Source organism: Gossypium hirsutum, chromosome A11, assembly GCF_007990345.1.
Source record: "Gossypium hirsutum isolate 1008001.06 chromosome A11, Gossypium_hirsutum_v2.1, whole genome shotgun sequence".
Taxonomy (NCBI): Eukaryota; Viridiplantae; Streptophyta; class Magnoliopsida; order Malvales; family Malvaceae; genus Gossypium; species Gossypium hirsutum.
Genome location: NC_053434.1, coordinates 110414709 through 110435152, shown reverse-complemented (window position 1 = coordinate 110435152; position 20444 = coordinate 110414709). Strand labels below are relative to the sequence as shown.

Sequence of the window (20444 nt, the reverse complement as noted above, 5' to 3'; positions counted from 1 at the left end):
ACAAAAGCTGAACTTAGAAGTTAATGAAACATAGTTTCACCCTAAACATATACCTACTGCTACATAAAATTTCTCATAGAACTTTCTACTACTCTTACGTGTCAGCCAGGTATTGTCATTATCTTTTATTTTGGTTTGAAGACCTCTCTAACCAAATTGGACTCCAACAAATTGAAAATTGAATCTAAGCTTACCACATCATTTATAAATTTTAAAAGTGAGTTTTTTTTTTAAATAAAGAATTCACTTAAAAATAATGAATTCATGTTCATATTATGACCTTATACATAATAATTTCATCCGTGAATAATGTTTTGTTAATAATTTATTTTAATCCAGTGAAAGTTAAGGATTTTTTTGATTTGTTTATAAAATAAAAAAGAAACAAGAATTAGTTGACCCTTATGCCTACATCTTTTTCAGCTACAAATAATAGGAGGAACATCAAATTCTGTTAGCATCTCAAGGCTGCAGCTATTTTAAAAAAAAATAAGACTAAGTCTTAGGGGATTTGTTAGCTTGTTAGTAGGAGTAGGAGTTGTTAGCTTGTTAGTAGCAATTTGAATTTATTTTTGTTGAGGTTGTTACTTGGGACTTGTATATAAGGGCTGCTTTGTTAGTCAATGAAATCATCCCTTCATTCATATTTTGTTCTATATTTCAATTAGTTCTTTGCTAAATCAACAGTGGTATCGAGAGCCATTTTTCTTGAGGGACTTGTGAGAAAAGTTTTGTAAGAGTTCTAAGAGAAAATTTGAGAGATACACTTGTGAGGTTTTACTAGAGGAAAATGGAATCGGGATCGAGTAACCTGTCCATCTTAGCCCCACCTGTGTTTGATGGAGAGAATTATCAAGCATGGGCCGTGAGAATGCAAGCATACATGGAGGGTTGTGATTATTGGGAAGTTATCGAAGAAGACTATGAGGTGACTCCACTTCCTAAAAATCCAACTATGAATCAAATCAAAATGCACAATGAGAGAACCACCAGGAAGACTAAAGCAAGGTCTTGTCTTTATGCTTCGGTTTCGCCAGCCATATTCAATAGAATTATGGCTTTTGGATCAACGAAAGAAATATGGGACTACCTCAAAGTTGACTATCAAGGAGATGAGAGGATCAAGAGCATGAAGGTGTTGAACTTGATCAGAGAATTTGAGAGGCTACAAATAAAGGAGTCTGAGTCAATCAAAGAATACTCAGACAAGCTGATAGATATTGCCAACAAGGTAAGAGTTCTTGGGGCTGATCTCTCTGATTCAAAACTGGTGCAGAAGATACTTATCTCCGTGCTTGAGAAATATGAAGCAACAATTGTCTCTTTTGAGAACACTAAGGACTTGACTCAATTGAGAGTAGTGGAGTTGATCAGTGCTTTACAAGCAAAAGAGCTGAGGAGGCTAATGAGGCAGAAAGGAAGCATAGAAAGAAGTATAGAAGGAGCATTGAAGGCTACGATGCAGCAAGGCGAAAAAGGAGAGGAACGAAAGTGGGATGGGAAGAAGAGTGATTGCAATAGTGGTTTAGAAACTGTTGCAAAAGGTAATAGTACTGAAAATTATAATAAGTATTCTTCATGTAAGTATTGTAGAAAACAGAATCATCCCCATTTTAGGTGTTGGAGAAGGCCAGATGTGAAATGCAGAAGGTGTAATTTGATGGGGCATATTGAGAGGTTTTGCAAGGAATCAAAAATCAGCAGCAGGGTGGAGTACATGCTGTAGTTGAAGAAGAAGAGGATCATTTGTTTTTCGTCTCTTACTTCTTATCAAGCATTCTATGTGACAGTTGATTAGTTGATAGTGATTGTACCAATCACATGACTTATGATGAGAAGTTGTTTAAAGACCTTGACAGGTCATTGAAGTTGAAAGTTAGGATAGGAAATGGAGAATACCTAGAACTGAAGGGAAGAGGCACAGTAGCAATAAAGAGTTGTGCTAGAACTAAGTTGATTTCAGATGTTCTGTTTGTAGCTGAGATTGATCAAAACTGGTTGAGTGTGGGTCAATCGGTAGAGAAGAAATTCAAGGTGATGTTCGAAGAGGGAATATGTCTGATACTTGACTCTAGTGGCAATGAATTGTTTAGGATCAATGTTTAGGATCAAGATACAGAAGAAGAGGTTCTTATTGAATCCATTTGAGGAGGAGCAAGTGGCATCCAAGTGTCAGGAAGATAATCCTATCGTGCAAGAACAACTGCAAATCAAGTGTTTTGATAATGGGGAGTTGCATGCAAAGGTAACTCTCTGGGAGAAGTAGGTGACATCTCTCTCTGATAAACTATCATCTTTTGCACATGAAATATCCGAAGAACATGCTGAGGAGCCACGGAAAAAGAATCTATCTCGGTAGATCAAGAGTAATGTACAACTTTTAGAAGAGAATAGTGAGTTATGTTTCAAAAATCAAAAGCCGACTGAAGAAGCTTCATATGCGAAAGAATTGACATCTATAGATGTTGTTGAGTTTAAGAATTTAGTTGGTAAGGTGATTAAGCTTTCAATGCAAAATACAAAATTGAAAAAGGAATTATTAGCTGCGAGAAGATTGGTTAATCAAACTATAAATTGTATTGATCGCAAGTATGGTGACAAAACAAGATCTTAGAAGAAGGGAAAGCACCCTGGCGACTCTCATGAATTTTCTAGAGCAACTTGTGATGATTTTGAATTATGGAATTTTGATTTAGATGGCATTGCATGCTAGGAAACAATTAGAGGCAACTCTTGAAGCTACACTAGTCGAGAAGGAATTCATATAAGGCGAATATTGAAGAAACTGGTTTTCAGAGATCAGATGACAGATATTTTAATACATTTTTCATGTTAGTCATTTTGAGTTTCTTAAGAATAAATTTGGTGTCTACAGCACTTGAGTTAGGAGGAGAATGTAAGTATCTCAAGGCTGCGGCTATTTTAAAAAAATTAAGACTAAGTCTTAGGGGATTTGTTAGCTTGTTAGTAGGAGTAGGAGTTGTTAGCTTATTAGTAGCAATTTGAATTTATTTTTGTTGAGGTTGTTACTTGGGACTTGTATATAAGGGCTGTTTTGTTAGTCAATGAAATCATCCCTTCATTCATATTTTGCTCTATACTTCAATTAGTTCTTTGCTAAACCAACAAATTCACTATGATGAGTGATGGAATGCAGGATCAATCTAGCTAGCCCATCAACCACTTTATTAAGTTCTTATGGCACGTGAGTAATCAGAACCAACCAAAATTGTGGTGAGTCTTTGAATTCTTCTGGAAATTGGCAAATTCCCCTCTTCACCTCCTTTGAAAATGTCGATTGTTTTCTTGGAATCCATTTCCAACACAATTTTTCTAGCACCCCTCTCCCATGCGACTGAAAATCCCTCATACGCTCCCTATAATTCTACCTCTAATATAGGGCATGAACCAATCCTTTTGCTAAACCCCAAATGCAGCAACTATCATCTTGTGCAACTCTTTATACTGCCACCATAGAGTTAAAGCTTGATATAAATGCATTTGTATTACCTTTAAACAACACAAAGTCTGGAGGACATCACACAAGACAATGAAACCTGTGATCATTGGCTCTCTTTTGCTGTTGTAGCAAAATATAAAATACAAATTCAAGTATCAAAAATGATTTTTTTATATATTATTTAGACTAATCAATCAAATAAACCTATCAACGTACCAATTTAAACTAAAAAAATTAAACCAACCTTTAAATGAACCACTCGATATCGATAAAAAACAAAAATTGAAAGGAAAGAAAATGATTGAATCAATTTATAAGGGTATAGTACCAATAAAGGCCCATTTTCGAAATTATTTACAGAAATGGGTTGTTCCAAAAAATAATAACGGGTATGGATCGAAAACCCAAAAATGCACTGAAGTGGATGTGTTTTCAAGGATAACGCAAAAAAGCACGTTGACAAGGACGCATTTTTTCTCGTGTTAGGCAAAAGCGCGCTGACGTGGATGCGCTTTAGTAAAAAGCGCTGACGTGAAGGCACTTTTGGCTTTGTAGTCTCCCGTGGGTTATTTGCAAATTAGGGCTTATGTTTAGGGTTTGGGGTTTGATTAGGGTTTATGAAAATTAAATTAAGGTTTAAAGTTTAGGGTTTCAGGGGTTTAGAGTTTATTTTTTTAATTGCTAAGTATTGTTCTAAAAAAATAAAATTTGACGTGATATGTTCTGAAAAATTATTTTAACGAGATGGATTTTATTTTATTTTATTTTTGAAAAAAGGCTCTAAGTAGGATCCGCAATCAGTAATAGTACAGAAAAAGTTTCCAGCTAGACACTTGTTTTGTACTGAGGATTCTGAAAAAAAAATCTCAGGATTCCCGAGAAATATGATAGTTGGGATTGAGAAATGTTCCAAGCAGTATGCATTGTCAGCAAAAGTACTGAAAAAGCTCTCAATTGGATGCCCTTTTTAGTAGTGCTGGTGACGTGCATCCTCCTTGGAGCGTTTTTCCCTACAAATTTCAACCCCCACTATCCGAGGAATTAGGCTATAAATTACCCAAATTTCATTCTATTGTTGCATAAGTTACAGCAAACAAAATTGAAGAAGTTCAGAAGAATAAAAATTGAAGACGATGAAAAGGTATAAGTTGATTTATCGTGTTAATATTTATATGAATCATTAAATTTTTGCATAACGTTTTTGTTTTGAAATTCTTTCGACAGATAATTTGGCTGAAAATGAGTGGACATATTAGTGATGTTATTTACTACGATGGTGAGGTCATAAACACCGAGAACGGCCTTGTTTTTTTTATTGGAGAACACAACATAACTAGTTTTTAACCAAAACATAGAATTGACAGAACTTCGTAAAAGAATTAGGCACAAAATATTTAGAATGACGCCAATGAGAGTTTCGTCTATTAAGTATCGATTTTGTGCTTCGGCTAATCCCGTGACATATGACTCGCTTGATATCAAAGGTGCTCGTGGCTTAGAGGTGATGGTGCAGATGCACCTTTATAGAGCACAAATTTTGCCCGGTCCCAACAAGCAGAACCTAAAACACAAAATAAATTAACAATCCAATTAACACCCCATTAAACTGACCACTAACTTCATCACCCCACTTGCCTGTAAAAAGAAACAGGCAATCGGTTAGCAAACAAGTTGTAAATTTTGGCTATAAAAGTCATTCAAAACCATTGTAATGGGGGTTCCTTTTTTTGGAGAAAAAAGGAGAGAGATTCGAATACAAGAACAAGAGAGACTTTCAATACAAGAAATACACGAGATTAATCAAAAATCAAAGCAAAAGTGGTGTTTTTTTCATCTATTCTCGTTTTAAGTTCCTTGCTTATTTTATTTTATCTTTCAATTTTATTTTGTTTTTTTACATACGAAAGTAAAAATAACGGGAAGAAGCTTACCCATTTTGAAATTGTCTTAAACTAACAGCAAAACCTTAATCCCTCCAGCGTCGCTCCCCACGCCATGTCAATAGGCACGCCCCATTATCGCCATGTTACCTGCAAAAAGAACAGAGAAAGAGGAAGAACAAAAACAGAGATAAAGAAAAAAGAAAAAAGAAAATATGTTGTAATATTCGACTATAAATCGAAGCCAACATGTAACACAAAGAAGAGATAAAGAAATAGAAAAAAACAAAGGAACAGAAGTTTGAAAAAAAAAAGGTTGTTCTTTTATTATTTATTTTTAATTTTCAAAGAAAAGAAAAAAAAAAGAAAAAAAGATTTAATTTTTTTAACCTATTAAAGTGCCATCGTGGAAACCCCCTTTTTCTGACTTGAGAAGCCTCAGAACCCCTAGGGTTTTGTCGAAGGCCTCGTCGAAAAAAGGAGAAACCGAAGGGTTTCCTGGTCCATCGCCGAACTTTGGCTGAGTTTTTAGGGATTTTAACCTCGAATCTGTATTCCACGTGAAAAGAGGGCAAAAAGGAATTTTTTTGAGAATTTTTGGCCACCGGAGGTGGCGATCGCCGACGCCGATACCAGTGGATGGGCAGTGTGCAGCAACCTTATGGCCGAAGGCGAAGAGGGGATTTGAGAGAAAAGAAAGAAAGGGAATAGTTTTTTTTTAAAAAAAAACTGATAAAAATGAATTTTTTTTAACATTTTAACTTATATAGCCTCATCAAAATGACATCGTTTTTGGCTTGGCTTCAGACGCCCAAAACGGCGTCGTTTCAAGCCTGACCTGAATATCCGACCTGATCCACCTACGATCCGCGTGTTTTCATAAGGGATGGATCTAATTGCCACTTTGGTCTTTTCGCTTTTTCCCCTTTTTAATTTCGTCCTATTTCTTTTTTATCTGTTTTAATTTCACCCCTTTAATTTTAATTTCTTTACAAGTCAATCCCTTAACCCAGTTTTAGCCTTAGGGAATGAAATGGGTTTGGGATAATTTCCTTTATAGTCCCTACACTTTTCTATTTTATTTTAAATTGAGCCTTTATGTTCTATTTTTTTATAATTTATACTTTAAAATTTACTGCATTTTCAATTTAGTCCCTTGTTCATTTAATTAAATCCTTGTACTTGCTTTTTTTTTTAATTTTCACCCTTTAAGTTGCATAATTTACATTTTTTTCCCTCAAATTTCCTAATTATTTAATTTTAGTCCTTTATTTTGAATTATTGATACTATTAATACTATTAAGTGATCATCGTTGCTAATTAATATTATTTTTGTTAAAATTTGCTCAACTATCAATATTTTATGTAATTATATTATTATCATACGTTTTTGTATTATTTAATTATTTTTATCATTATTATATAGTATTATTAATTGAATTTTTTTATTGTTATTATTATTTCTTATTATTGTATTCACTATGGTATTGTCATTTTATTTCATTATTTATGTTGTTATTTTGTTAATATCATAATTTTTCCATCATCATACATTGAAAATATTGCTACATACATTCATTCGTTTTTCTACGCAAGCGCATAAAGAGAAAAAATAATTAAAATCGAGGCAATGTTCGTTATTTTTGGGATTCGAGGAGTCTTGCTCCTAACTTATGGAGTATAGCCTCTTCCTAGAACTGAAATAATCAAACATCCTTTTAAAATTCAGTACACATGGGACTTAGGTAATAATTAAATGGCTATTATTCTTATTTTCAAGGATTTGAGACCTTGTGCCCTTACTGCGGGGCATGATCTTTTCTTCTCGATTAACTCGAAATAAGAAGGCATTTTTCATACAATTTAATTTAGTTAGTGATATTTTAATCAAATAGCATCATGCAAAAAAAAGAATCGTAGTTTAAATTTTCTTTGAATTCTCAATTCTCGACACTAAGACATCAAGTACTCAACTAGGTACCAATTTTGGGCGTTATGAGTTTGCTAATTCTTCCTCATGAGTAACCGACTCACGGACTCATTTCCTGAATTTTGTAGACCAAAAATCATCGCTTTAGTAAATTTAACCTTTTATTAAAGTGATCAAATTACGAAATTGATCCGATCACACCTAATAAAAGGATCGGTGGCGACTCTATCTTCATTTTTAAAATTTAAAGTCGATTTCTAAAAAAGGGTTTCGATAACTTCTAATTTATTAAATGAAACAATATAAAAATAATTTATACAAAAATATTCAAAAAAAACTTCTATTCTATTAAATGAAGCAATATAAAAATAATTTGTACAAAAATATTCAAAAAAAACTTCTATTTTATTAAATGAAACAATATAAAAATAATTTGTACAAAAATATTCAAAAATAAATCAATACATGTGTCGGTCAGAATCAATTCCACATAGGAGTGGTCAATGGTTACGCGTTAGATTCCTTCTTGGTTCAGATTCCAGTAGGGGTTGTGGTTGTTCAGGATCAACTTCTAGTTGTGGGTGTTGGGAAGATGACTTACCTTGATCGAATAAAGATCGCGAAGGTGTTTGCATCACACACGATGAACGAACGTAACCGGCTTGAATCTTATAAGGCAATGGGGATTACAAAGGAATTGAGCTCTCCAACGGTGCCTCGTGCGATCCCTCCTAGGACGATGGCCTATATATCATCGGTTGACTCAGAGTTATCGGGAAATGAGATGCACCGGGTCATACATTCCAACCTTGCATAGGAGTGGAAAAAGGATACATATAAATATTAGGATACACATAAGGGTTAGGATACGCACATTGCATAATCTGAAGGAGCAATGGTGTGGGTTTCGTTGCTTGCTTCATTGGGGCCAGTGATCGCGCGGGCGTTATTAATGCACCAGCCTTGCCATCCCTTGTCCTTGGATTTAAAGGGCCCCGTCATTCTCTTTCGACACAAATTTGCCGATGCCTCTCCTCTTCCGAAAGCAAATATGGCTCACCCACACCCAGTAGTTCCGCAACTACTACCGTGGTTGTTGCCAACGGAGATCCCCCATTCCGAAAGGTTACTGGGCCGGCCATTAGGTCCAAAGTTCCATGGATCCTAAACCATGGCATGTAATCTGGATCGCACGCTAACTCTGAAACCATAATTGGTTTGCATGTAGGTATATTATCGTACCGATTTTTCCACATTTCAATATATTCCGGGTGGAAAAGTGGCCAATGCGTATCTAGTCGTCATAAGTCAATTTTGTGCTCATCATTGAGCACTTTAGGTGCCACGAGAATCGGTTTTTAGAATCCAAATTGCCGCAACACTTTATTCGTCTGGTGCATCTCAATGGTAACGAGCTGACCAATGGAACCCTAACGTGCCAGATGTTCAGATTCTGTAGGAATTCATCTGGAATTACAGCCTGAATTGCCAAATCCTCGTATGATAGCCATTGAAACTATATGAACATGATAAAAATTTTAGTTATATACATATTACTAAATACGAAATCGACTATGCTATGTATATATAGTTCAAAATGAAATAAATACTTACATGCACTTCCAACCGTTGGTCTAATAAAAGTTGTATATCTTCAAGAGCAGTAGGTATTGTCAAAACCATTTTTAAATCGATTTTTGGAAAATAAGAATCGACTTTAAGAAAAACGAAAACGGGAGTCGCCACCAATCTTTTTAGGTGTGATTGGATCACCTTATAAAATGTTTTGTTTTAAAATCATTAGTTTTAGTCTACAAAATCAAGAAAACGGGTTCGGGAGTCGGTTACAAATGAGGAAGGGTTAGCATCCTCGTAACGCCCAAAAATTGGTACCTAATTGACTTTCAAATGTCTTTAATGTCGGAAGTTTAAGATTTTTAAGATACAATCCTCTTTAGAATATTTTAATTTTGAAAATTAGAGTTCACTTGTATCAAATGAATCAAAATATTATATCCAATAAGTTAGGAAGTAATATTTTTAAGACATTCAAAGCTAAACTAGCCCTTCTTGAAAATTCCTATCTCAAAACAACAAAACGCCATATCCAGTAAGTTAGGACACAACGCTTTGAAATTCCAAGACAGTTGCTCGTATTTTGGAAACCTTAAAAACTTAGAAGGGTGCTTGACTATTCAAACTCAACGAGAAAAGTTGCAACCCAGTAAGTTAAGGCACTACCTTTCTCGAAGTTTCCAAACATCAAAACATTGTCTCACTTTTAAAATTCTTTTTTTTTTTGAATTAAGTGAAATATATCTTTTGGTTTAAAAAAAATAATGATGTGCTTTGTATATCACAAGGAATTAAATAAATCTAATTACAATATACATGTTTATCATTTTATGCAACTATAGTATAGAAAATAGTAATAATGGCATAAATTACACAATATACATTATCATTTTATGCATGGTCATATATGACATATATACATGCATTATTGTTACATGCAACGTATGCAAAAATGGCAAAATAAATCAATACAAATTAAACATACATAACAATATTTCATGCAAATATAACAATATAAAATATTCAATTAAAGATAAAACAAATGATATGTAAAATTTAACCTATTAAGCAACGAAAGAAAACCAAAAACTAAACAAATTAAAATGTATAAAATATAAATTGAATAAAAATAAGCTATTTAGAAATATACTAAATAATATAAGGATAATAAAAGAGAACCCCTTTTTTTTAAGGATGATATATACATATATAGATTATACTATAAAATATAATAACTTAATATGTAAGAAAAATAATGTACTAAATATTACTATTATACTTATAAAAATAATTTAAGAATATACATAATTAATAAATAATAAAATAGTGTATATTTTATAATAAAATAAAGATAATGTAAAGAAATATGATAAAATATATAGTGTATAATATAATTTACAAACAATACAAATCATATGATTAATAAAATAAAAATATATATGATAAAATGTATAAAATATAATATATAAAAAATATCATATGGAGTAAAATATAATATGTAATAAAATATGAAAACAAATAATATATAAATATAGTGAAATATATAAAATGTATATAAGATTTATAAGAAACATATATAATAATATAATATGCATAAAAAAATTATTATTTTTATACATAATTAAGATTTAAAAAAATATAATAAATATTTTTAAAAAAATATTTTAATTAATAATGCATATGCCATATAAAACAATATAATAATATATAATATAATGGATTTTTCATATTTAATAATAATATAACATACAATTTTAAAATAATAATATATATTAAATAAATAATAAAATTCAAAATAAATAAATTTATAAGTGAAAGAGGATTAAAATTTAAAAGTAATTAAAAATTTTGGGCAAAATTTTAAAAATAAAAGAAAATTTTAGGCCTATTTAAAAATACATTAAAATCGAGGGACTCATTGGGCAATTTGCCCTAATCCCAAAACGACACTGTTTCCACGAATTCAGTTTTAAAGCCATTGTGAGGACCAAACTGAATCACAATTAAAACTAGGGCTAAATTAAAAAAATAAAAAGAAATTATGAAGATTAAAATTGCGAGAGGACCAATTGGGAAATTACCCCACTTTATGAAAACACGAGGATCCTCCCCGAGTAATCAGGTCAACACACGGATCCTGAGCCTTAAAACAACGTCGTTTTAAGCTTATTGGATTAAACCAAAACGGTACCGTTTCGTTAGGGCTATATAAACCAAAACTTAAGCCCAAAATTCATTTTACACCGAGTTTTGAAAAAAAAAAGTTTGAAACTCTCTGCAGAGGGGAAAAGAGGGGTTCCAGTCTCGGCCTTCGGCCTCCGAGCAATTCAGGCTCACGCACCTCACGCGCCACCATATACGGTGGTCGGAGGGTTAAAACCCTCGCCCTTTCAAGCGAAATACAGGTAACCCTCTTCCCTTTTAATATTTCAGTAGTTTATTCGATGTATGCATGTTTCCGTAAAAAGGAAAAAAAAATAAAATAATTACCTTTACTCTCAATCGACTGTTGGTATCTGTAAGTTTGTGTAACACTGTGTTTTTTATTGAATCTATGTATTCTTTTTCTCTGTAAAAAAAAATCTCGTCCCTATTACAGTAAAATCCTTCGGCTTTTATAGCCTCTGTTTACAAGTTTGAATATTCTCTGCTCTATTTCTTGCCTTTGTTCGCTTAGTTTCCTTTTCTATTACATTTTCTTTTTCTGTGTCTGTTGGTTTCCTTTTTTGTCTTGCAGGTACCAAAAATCCAGCGAAGATCGCGTTGTGGATGCGAATCTTGCCTTGATGACCACAGGACGGCTTCTGCTGCGAAGATCCCGGCACCGATGGAGGGGCAAAGGTCAGTGATGAAGCCTGAAATTGCGGTGGTGACGCTCGGAATGCCCAAAGGATCTAGTGACCATCAATCTGACCAACATTGATGAGGGCCAGCTGGAACATTGCGAGACGAATCGTCACATTGACTGCGGCGCCTAGGGCTTATGAAACCCTAGGTCTTTCAAGTTCTGCTAACCATTTGGGCCATCCGGGCCTCTCCGCTTTGGGTCTACTTGGGCCATTGAGTTTTAGGTTAAGGGTGTAATGGGTCTGCTGGGTAGCTTTAAGTATTTGGGTCAATAGAATGTAATTGGGCTGTAAATAAATTTTGGGCTTTGTACATGGACTGTAATAAACAAACATTTATTTTTTTATTTTTTATTTTTTTAAAAGCCCGGGCAGATTTAGGCTATTAAAGGTATGCTCCCGTAACTTGGTGAATGATTCCACCTATTTAAATAAAATTTTAGCATAATATTTTATTTTAAATCTATTTAATAATTATAAAATCTAATATAAATTTTACCTTGTTAAGAGTGAGAATGTATATAAATGATCTACTTGAGGACATAAAAATGAAAAGTGAAACCGAGCCCATGATTGTAGAAGTGAGAGGCAACATCCGATTTTGATTTTATTTGGTTGCGTCGCTCGACACATCTCCCGGTACAATGTTGTCAACACGGTAGACCCCCAACTGAGTTCGTCAGCTATTCTAAAATCGATGAATTTTAGCAGCCACCTCAGATGTACAAGGCTTCGTGTCTTGTCCGGCATCAGGTAACCTCCAAGGATCTAAAGGATGTACACCCGAGCATATCATACTCTTTGTACTTCAGTCGAATCATCCCCTGGCACGGGGAATGTCTCTCATAACCAGCCCATATCGATCCGGCCTCTATAAATAATAGTTGGAATCGCACCTAAAAGATCGTAAAATATGGCTCCCCCATTAGCAGATTGAGCTTGCCCGGTGAGTACGGACCTATCCACTGGTAACCCTAACTGTAATTGCACATCCTCTAAAGTGATGGTACACTCATCACATGGAAGATGAAATGTGTGCGTCTTAGGTCTCCACCTCTCCACAAACGTGCTAACGAGTTTCAGGTCCAACTTTCACCATCGGTCTATATTGGCCATGTGTCAAAACTCGCTTCCCTCAAGTAATTTTCAATCAACGGTGATGAAAGACCAGATAGATTATGAATAAAACATTGTAACACTCTATCTACCGACAATTATAAAAAAAAATTATAAAAAATATTAATTGAATTATAAAAATAAAATAATAATATTAAATAATATTTAAAAAATAAAATTAACCCTTACCATTTTCATTTGGTCAACAGTGACATGTTTATCATCAAGACGAATTAATTATCAGGTCATTGCTAACACAATAAAATTTCTTAAAAATTATTTAAAAAATACTAATTCAGACAAAAATTAAAAATTTAGAGAGCTTTAAGAGCTTTTTTGAAAAATTTAGAGAGAATTTTGAAAAAATTATAAAATTTGTGTGAAAATGGGTGGGGGTTTTATAATTTTTCATCCAAACTGTTTTGCCCAATAATAAAATTTTTTAAACGACCGTTGGAGGTGACAGTTGGAGGATTACACAGGGAAAATCGCGTCCCCATCAGCGCTCTTTTGCCTAACATGAGAAAAATGCACCCTTGTCAACGCGCTCTGTATTATCCCCTAAAATGGCATCCGCATCAACGCATTTTTAGATTTTCGATCCATAGCTGTTATTATCTTTTGAAATGGCCAATTTCCATATAATACCCAATTTATAAATCTTTTGTTTAGTTATTATTAAATCTACAATCAGCCTGAAAACCAACGGTCTAACTACCAAAAAACATTGATTTATAAACCATATTCTGAAATGTCAAAATGCATTTCTTGGGCAGATTTGTTTAGAGGGGAAATCGAAGGAAGTAATAAAGGATGGAGAAGTGGTCAGACTTCCCATTATTTTTATGATTAATCACAATGATTTTCGTAATTAATAAATAAGGTCAGCAATGTGAAATGTGAATGAAGAGGATGATGAGTAGAGTGAAGCTGAATGATTTCCAGCTTAAGGAAAAAACAATTGCAATTTAGTAGCAGCCGTTTATAATAAATTCAAAGCATCGTATGATTCAACAAACAGCTGCCATTACTTTCTGAGGTTCTCAAATTGTATTTGTTCTCTCTTTTCTTTCTCCCTTTTTACATATGAGAGGTTTCTATAGCTGAATTAACCCCCACCACCCATTGTCTCAACACCAAATGTACCTCAACAGCTTCAGATTTTTAACATTTTTGGACTCTCGTAATTTACAGTCCGGAGTTAGCAGACCGTCCGCCCGTAACAAATCGATGCAATGTAGAGATTTTTTGCCCATTTTTCCTGCAATAACACCACCAGAAACAGTGAATAATCGTCACATATTCAAAAACTAAACTCCTTAAAGAGGTGGAGCTTTTAACGCTTGAACAAGTTACAAACTGCATTGCCAGATGTTTTAAAAAGATAACAAGGGGATCAATATCGGCTTATGCCCACCTTTACATGGGTGCTTGGAAAGGCAGATGTGCGAAGAGTTTCCTGAGTTTCATCCATCGTTTTTCGTTTTGGAATGCTCAGTATGAAGGCAGCTTGATCTACGGTCGCAGCCATAGATGTTATCCGGTAACCACTTTCCCATCGCCGATGTATTCCTTCGCTTGGATACAAAAAATCAAGCTCCACAACCTTGAATCATTAAATTAAATACACAATGAAGTTATAACCAGCTATTTTGGAAATGGAGGGCAGTAGAGAAATAGATGTACATAAAGAGCAAAAGAAAGGAATACCTGGTCAGAGAATCCGGCGTTCCTCGACATCACTACACCCCAGCGACTCGCAGCAGTTGTCATTGATGTTACATGAAACCCCTCTTTCCACTTCTTGTTTATCCATTTGAAGGGAAAAGATTCACTTACTTTGTAGGACTGCTGAGTGTAAGGAGTTCCTACAAATCACAGAATTTCCAAAGCAGCTTAGTAACAACCTGAGGCATGCTCAAAACTCATTACTTTAGCCAATCTCAGCTTGCAGCTGACAAAGCTAGACGATAAGCGCACTTTCTTGCTTAAGGTTTAATTACATCAAACAAGCCTCAATGATACAATCTCTAGGCTGATTTGAAAATCTATTCATATTCATCTGTTAATAATCATCAAGCTATAAATGGCTGCAGCATCTTCGCAGCAGGTCCAGGAATATGCACATAAATGGGAAGTGTATCATCCAGGCTAAATTGTAAATATGAAGTTAGTGCAAGACTATGGTCTTAGAAAATTCAGTGGCATAAATATATTTGGTAGGAAATTACCAACCTTTCGACATAACAACCAAGGAACTCCCGTTATTTGCTCCGGCAATTGAACTAATATAGTAGTTCCTTTCCCACTGCTCCATAATCCAATCCTAATGAAATCAAATTGGGATATTAAAGTAAGTCAAAATGTATGTAATCCGAAAAGAAAAATTGACAGGAACTAGTGCTTTAGAATAATAACCTTGTGCAGAAAGACTGCTGACAATTCATAAACCTGGGAAGAGAAACCTGTTCCTGCATCCATGATCAGGGCCCAGAGATTTGCTGCTGAAGCCACACAACTAATAAACAATCCATCTTCATTACCCTTCTCTACATGCTGATGCAACCTTGAATCTGCTACGTTGTAGTGATATCTACAAGATTGATAAAAAGTTACGGAAAAGTGGAACACCATTTGAGAACTAACCGAAAAGAACAAACTCTATGCAGAGCAATTTGTAAACCTCATGGCTCAATATCTCATATTTTAACAAAGAAGCATGCACCATAAAAACAACATCCAAGAGTGGCAATCTGATTTGAGTGGACCATTTTCAACTTTGAACACCATATATGTTTCATCATCACATATGAGACATCAATAATGGAAGTGTTCTCCAAATATACTACAATATTACTGTGAAGATGAAAACATGCAGAAACAACGAGATTAATGCAATGCCTGAATAGCTTCTGGCAAATGTTGATATTAATACCACTCAATTAAACCCATAAAGACGGAGTGGAGATATAATGATACAGTGGTACATGATAAAAGCAGAAGTACAAATGAATATTATATTTAACAAGAAAATGTAACTTTACCGCTGCTTCATGGGACGTCGTGCATTGTAAACAGAAACCCACTGAGTAGCAGGAATACCCAGTCGTACTTTTTTCTTGGGTTGCTCATCTTCTTCCAAATTAATGACTAATCTTCCACGCTTTTGCCCAACCTATTTATACAAAAACAAACAGAGAAAGGTTGCTCATTCGAATACCCTATGCAATCCAGTTTAATTGAGGGGGAAAAACAACAACCTTAAGAGCTCCATCAATTCTAATTGGTCTCAATGGTATGCATGGACCAATTAGGCTTTCAAAGAAGGATATGAGCTTGGCATAATTGGGCTCCTCATCAAACTTCATATTTATAACAGCTTCAAGAAACTGCTTAAACGGGGCAGGACAAAAGCAGCACATCAACTCTGGAGATGTACCCATCTTTTTCTTGCAAACCAGAAAACTTTTGTCATCCCCCTGTGCGGTTCCAAAAAGTAAACAAGAATTACTCAGGCAGGAAATAAAATCAGATTATGTAAATCATCAATCAAAACAACAATAGAAACCTGATAACCCTGCCATGGTAGCCGTCCTTTTATGAGAAAAATCAATGTGTATGCCAATGACTCAAGGTCATCCCTACGACTTCCAGTCCGACCTAAATGAGCATGTACACTAGCATACCTAATTGTTCCCCTGACAGAAGAAATATCCGAAGATATTAATACCAAGCTTAAGCAATAATTAATGACATTTAAAAAAAAAAAAAAACAGGTATACGCACCTGAATACATCAGGCCTCTGATCATAATCAATGTGTTTATCAGAGTGTGCATCTTTCCATCTAGAGGCTGATCCAAGAACATGGGAGGCAGACAGTAATAAGTACCAAATCTTGAATAGCATTTATTACATTTCAATAAGACATGACTGAAAATAAAATAGAAATCTTCCATTGAAGAGAATATAAACTAGTAGTTAACCATAATGTGATCATGGTTGACAGTTCAGGAAGAAAATACAATTAACAGGGAAGAGAGGACTGAGGCAAATATACCTAAACCAAGATCAATAAGATATAGCTTCTTCTCATCGACTGATCCTGGTTGACCTAATAGAAAATTCTCAGGTTTCACGTCGCCATGCACAAACCTTTCTTCAAGCAGACAATAAACAATAACAATAAGTTGCTACTATGCAAAACAGGAAGGTGAATTCAATAAAATGCAGAAGGGTAATGTATGACCAACCCCTTTAAATGAAGCTTTTCAAGAATTGATATTGCCTCCACTGCAATGCAGGCAACCATATTTGGTGACATCCTGTCACAGTACAACATGTTACAAAGCTGAAAGAGTATAGCAGACATATGTACTCATGTAGACATGTATGGGTAGGTACAGCAAAGAGAAAAGAAGAAGATTCTATTTCTTACGATTGTCCTAGAGAATTCCAAACATCCCAGAGACTAGGACCAAGCATATCCATTACCTGAAATATTCATTATAGTTTTGTCAGATACATTAAGTAATTAGTGAGTTAAGACACTACAGAGCTAAAAACAAAAACGAAAAAAAAAATGCAAAATCACCAGAATGTAGAAGTCTCCCTGGCGACCCTTGTAGTGCACCCCAGGAATCCCATAGCATCCATTTAGGGTACTTTTCATTTCACGATTAGATTAAAAGGAAAACAGTTAGAATTTCCTCACTGCACCAAAATAGATAGTAATGTTTAATAATTTTTATGATAAAAATGTCATACTTGTAGACTTGCCACTCATAAGGTGGACCATAATTGCAACCTTTACTGTTTCGGTGCTCTAACTTCAAGGCTACCTGTGATGAAAACATCTCATAACATTACATCCCAAGTGGTTTAACCTGGAAAACCCTTAAACAAGGCATGAGTTTCCAAGCCATACCTCAACTGCATCTGGTCCAATTCTATCACTACTGCCACTTACCCTTCGGCCGACATAAACTTGGCCAAAACCACCCTTACCCAATTTCCTTTCTACCTTATATGCAGGAGAATTGCCCACTTGTATCTGCAATGAGTAACAAAGTGATATTCAGTCAAGAGCTTCCTTAAGAAGAACGACTAACTAACGAGGAATGTTTTTGTTGGTAAGAAACTAATGATAAACTCGAAACAGAAATGATTATCCAAATAGTTTTCAGCAAATTTAAAATGCTGAAATAAAGAAACCACTATATCTGAAATTGTATTAGCAACATAGTCAGCTCTTAACTGAAAAAAAGCATACAGGAAAAAAAATTGTACTCAGCTGCTTTTCTCATCAAGAGTGAGGCAACTTAATATGGAAGACTTAAGCTAAAAATAAATATATCCAACAAAAAGGAAATATTAAGTTAGTAATATGAAGCACCATTTCAGGAACCGGGGTTGTGCTAGCTTCTTCTTCAACTCCCACTATTTTGTCACCACTTCCACCCTCCATCGCAATATCTTTATCTGCCACTACCTCTGCTTGGTTGAAAACAGGTTCAGCCGCAGCCAAAGGTGCAGCCTCAGGAAGAACTTGACAAAGCTCAGGGTCAAAATCTGTCAACCTAATGCCCCGGCCTCTACCAGCAGCTCTTGGCCTTGTGGGTACCGCTGGTGAGGGTCCTTTGGCTACACCTACAGCATTACCCCTTCCTCTTCCACCAACTCTCCTCCTGGATCTGTTTTGAGCAGGCAGTACCCAATTCTCTGCTTGAACAACAGGCTGAGACGGAGGCTCAAGATCACCAAGGCGTTTCGATCTCCGGGCTCCACTTCGCAATTCTGGCATCCTCACTCCATGCAATTCACATTGCCCGACTTCCCTCAGCACCACTCCAGATCTCCTGTAACCAAAAAAGTAACCAACTTTACCAACATAGAAACTAATAAGCACAGATAGCAAAGCACCACAGATTTGCAAAGATCAAATGATCAATGACTAACTAAGTGATGAAATTTTTTAACGCACCCTTACGAAAAAAAACCAAGATTTACATAAGCTTTTGCTGTCATGACATTGCCAGATACCAAATTATAAACAATAAAAACACAACCATTGAGTCATTTACCAAAATGTGGAAACATGCAATTCTTGCTATAAATCATCCATTAGATTTCTCTCAAAGCGGATACCAAATAGACTATTTAGCAAATACCCTTCAAAAGAGATTTTATTTTTACCAATTACAAAGCAAATGTAGCTGCAACCATACAAAAATCAATGCAAGTACATCACATATTGGATAATAAAAAAATCAAATTTCATAGATCGTGGGAATCAGTCATTCAGTATCAAACAAAATAAACATAAAAAATTTACAATATAAGAAATAATATTTCAGCTCATTAAATCTATCAAACAAAACAGCAAAGCTAAATCAGCAATATTCAAATTTCATCACCCCCAAAATATGACATAAGAAACAGAAAAATTGAAATTTTCACATAAAAACTTTTCATTTCACAATCAGTTAAGATCAGATTCTCAGTAGATTCTCAGTAACCAAACAATTCTCAAACAGATCATTCAAATTTTCATCAAATATAAATAATCAAGGGTAAAAATGATCATCAAACAAGCTTAGGAAAAAAAATATGTACCAACAAAAACAAAAACAAAAAAAAAACAAACAAACAAAAGAACTCACAGATCAAATATCCTCAAAACAACTTGTTGGGTCAAGCTCAGATCCTTACGAAATGTTGAGAAAAATAATTTTTGGGGCTCAACTTAAATAAAGGGGAAAAACCCCAGATATAAAAATCAATACTTGGGGGAAAAAAGGCAGCCTTGCTCCTTGGATTTTGGGGACATAAAACGAATATACAAAACTCAGGGCGATTACGGACAGAAAAAAGGGGAAATTTTGAGAGATTGATTGAAATGGGATGTAAAAGATGATACAAAGAAGTTTATTTGGTGGAGAAATGGGTGAGTCTTTAATAGGTCAAACAAAAAGGAAAAAAGAAAAACAAAATTTTTGTGTGAAAATGAAAATGGTGGTGGTGACAGTGGTGTTCTTTGATGTTGTTAGCTAGTTTATCAACATAAATATGGATGTCTCTTAAAAATTATCAATATCTTTTCTTTTCTTTTTTAAGTTTCTCTTATTTTCAATAATTATTAGGGTAAACTATTTTGATAGTAATTTAATTATTTAAAATTTTTATTTTAAGCAAGTATTTTATCATTTTTATAATTTAGACACATAAATTATATAATTCAATCATTTTGATCACTCTTTTAAAATTACTCACCTTAAAAACACAATTCTTTTATTTTTAAATTCACGTGGGATAATGCCTTAAAAATATGCCCAAAAAAATCTTAAATGACTAAAATAATCGAATTATGTAATTTGGGTACTGTATATCTTTTAATTCCTAAAATAATTTTTTATAATTAAGTGACTATTTATATAATTTATCCTAAATATTAATACAATTATTTATATATTACTGCTTGCATATATAAAATTAAAATTAAAATTTAATATAAAAGCACATGTAGTATTGAAGAAAAACTTGATTCAAACTTTTAAAACAATATTATTAAGAGAAATAGTAATCAAACTCAAAATAATTATGTTTTATCGAATGTGAAGATAACTAATTAAAAAATTA

At 34.1% G+C, this 20444-nt stretch overlaps 3 protein-coding genes across 3 annotated transcripts; 2 read left to right on the top strand and 1 right to left on the bottom strand.

Moving 5' to 3' along the window:
* Nucleotides 1-790: 790 nt before the first annotated feature.
* Nucleotides 791-1726, top strand: LOC107955882 (uncharacterized). Its single transcript, XM_016891670.2, has one exon. It carries the CDS (start codon nucleotides 791-793, stop codon nucleotides 1724-1726), a length of 936 nt encoding a protein of 311 aa, XP_016747159.2.
* A 6439-nt stretch (nucleotides 1727-8165) lies between these two features.
* On the top strand, nucleotides 8166-12038 carry LOC107955891 (uncharacterized). The gene is made up of 3 exons (XM_016891679.2): nucleotides 8166-8415; nucleotides 11048-11250; nucleotides 11583-12038. Exons 1-3 carry the CDS (start codon nucleotides 8166-8168, stop codon nucleotides 11766-11768), a joined length of 639 nt encoding a protein of 212 aa, XP_016747168.1. The 3' UTR covers nucleotides 11769-12038.
* Nucleotides 12039-13774: 1736 nt separating this feature from the next.
* Nucleotides 13775-19906, bottom strand: LOC107888344 (casein kinase 1-like protein HD16). Its single transcript, XM_016812425.2, has 17 exons — nucleotides 19469-19906; nucleotides 18202-18664; nucleotides 17734-17859; nucleotides 17574-17647; nucleotides 17401-17470; nucleotides 17245-17300; nucleotides 17060-17131; nucleotides 16867-16961; nucleotides 16594-16660; nucleotides 16376-16505; nucleotides 16068-16286; nucleotides 15852-15982; nucleotides 15226-15400; nucleotides 15043-15133; nucleotides 14518-14675; nucleotides 14225-14413; nucleotides 13775-14068 (listed from the first exon to the last, which is right to left on the bottom strand). Exons 2-17 carry the CDS (start codon nucleotides 18607-18609, stop codon nucleotides 14009-14011), a joined length of 2121 nt encoding a protein of 706 aa, XP_016667914.2. The 5' UTR covers nucleotides 18610-18664; nucleotides 19469-19906; the 3' UTR covers nucleotides 13775-14008.
* Nucleotides 19907-20444: the final 538 nt, after the last annotated feature.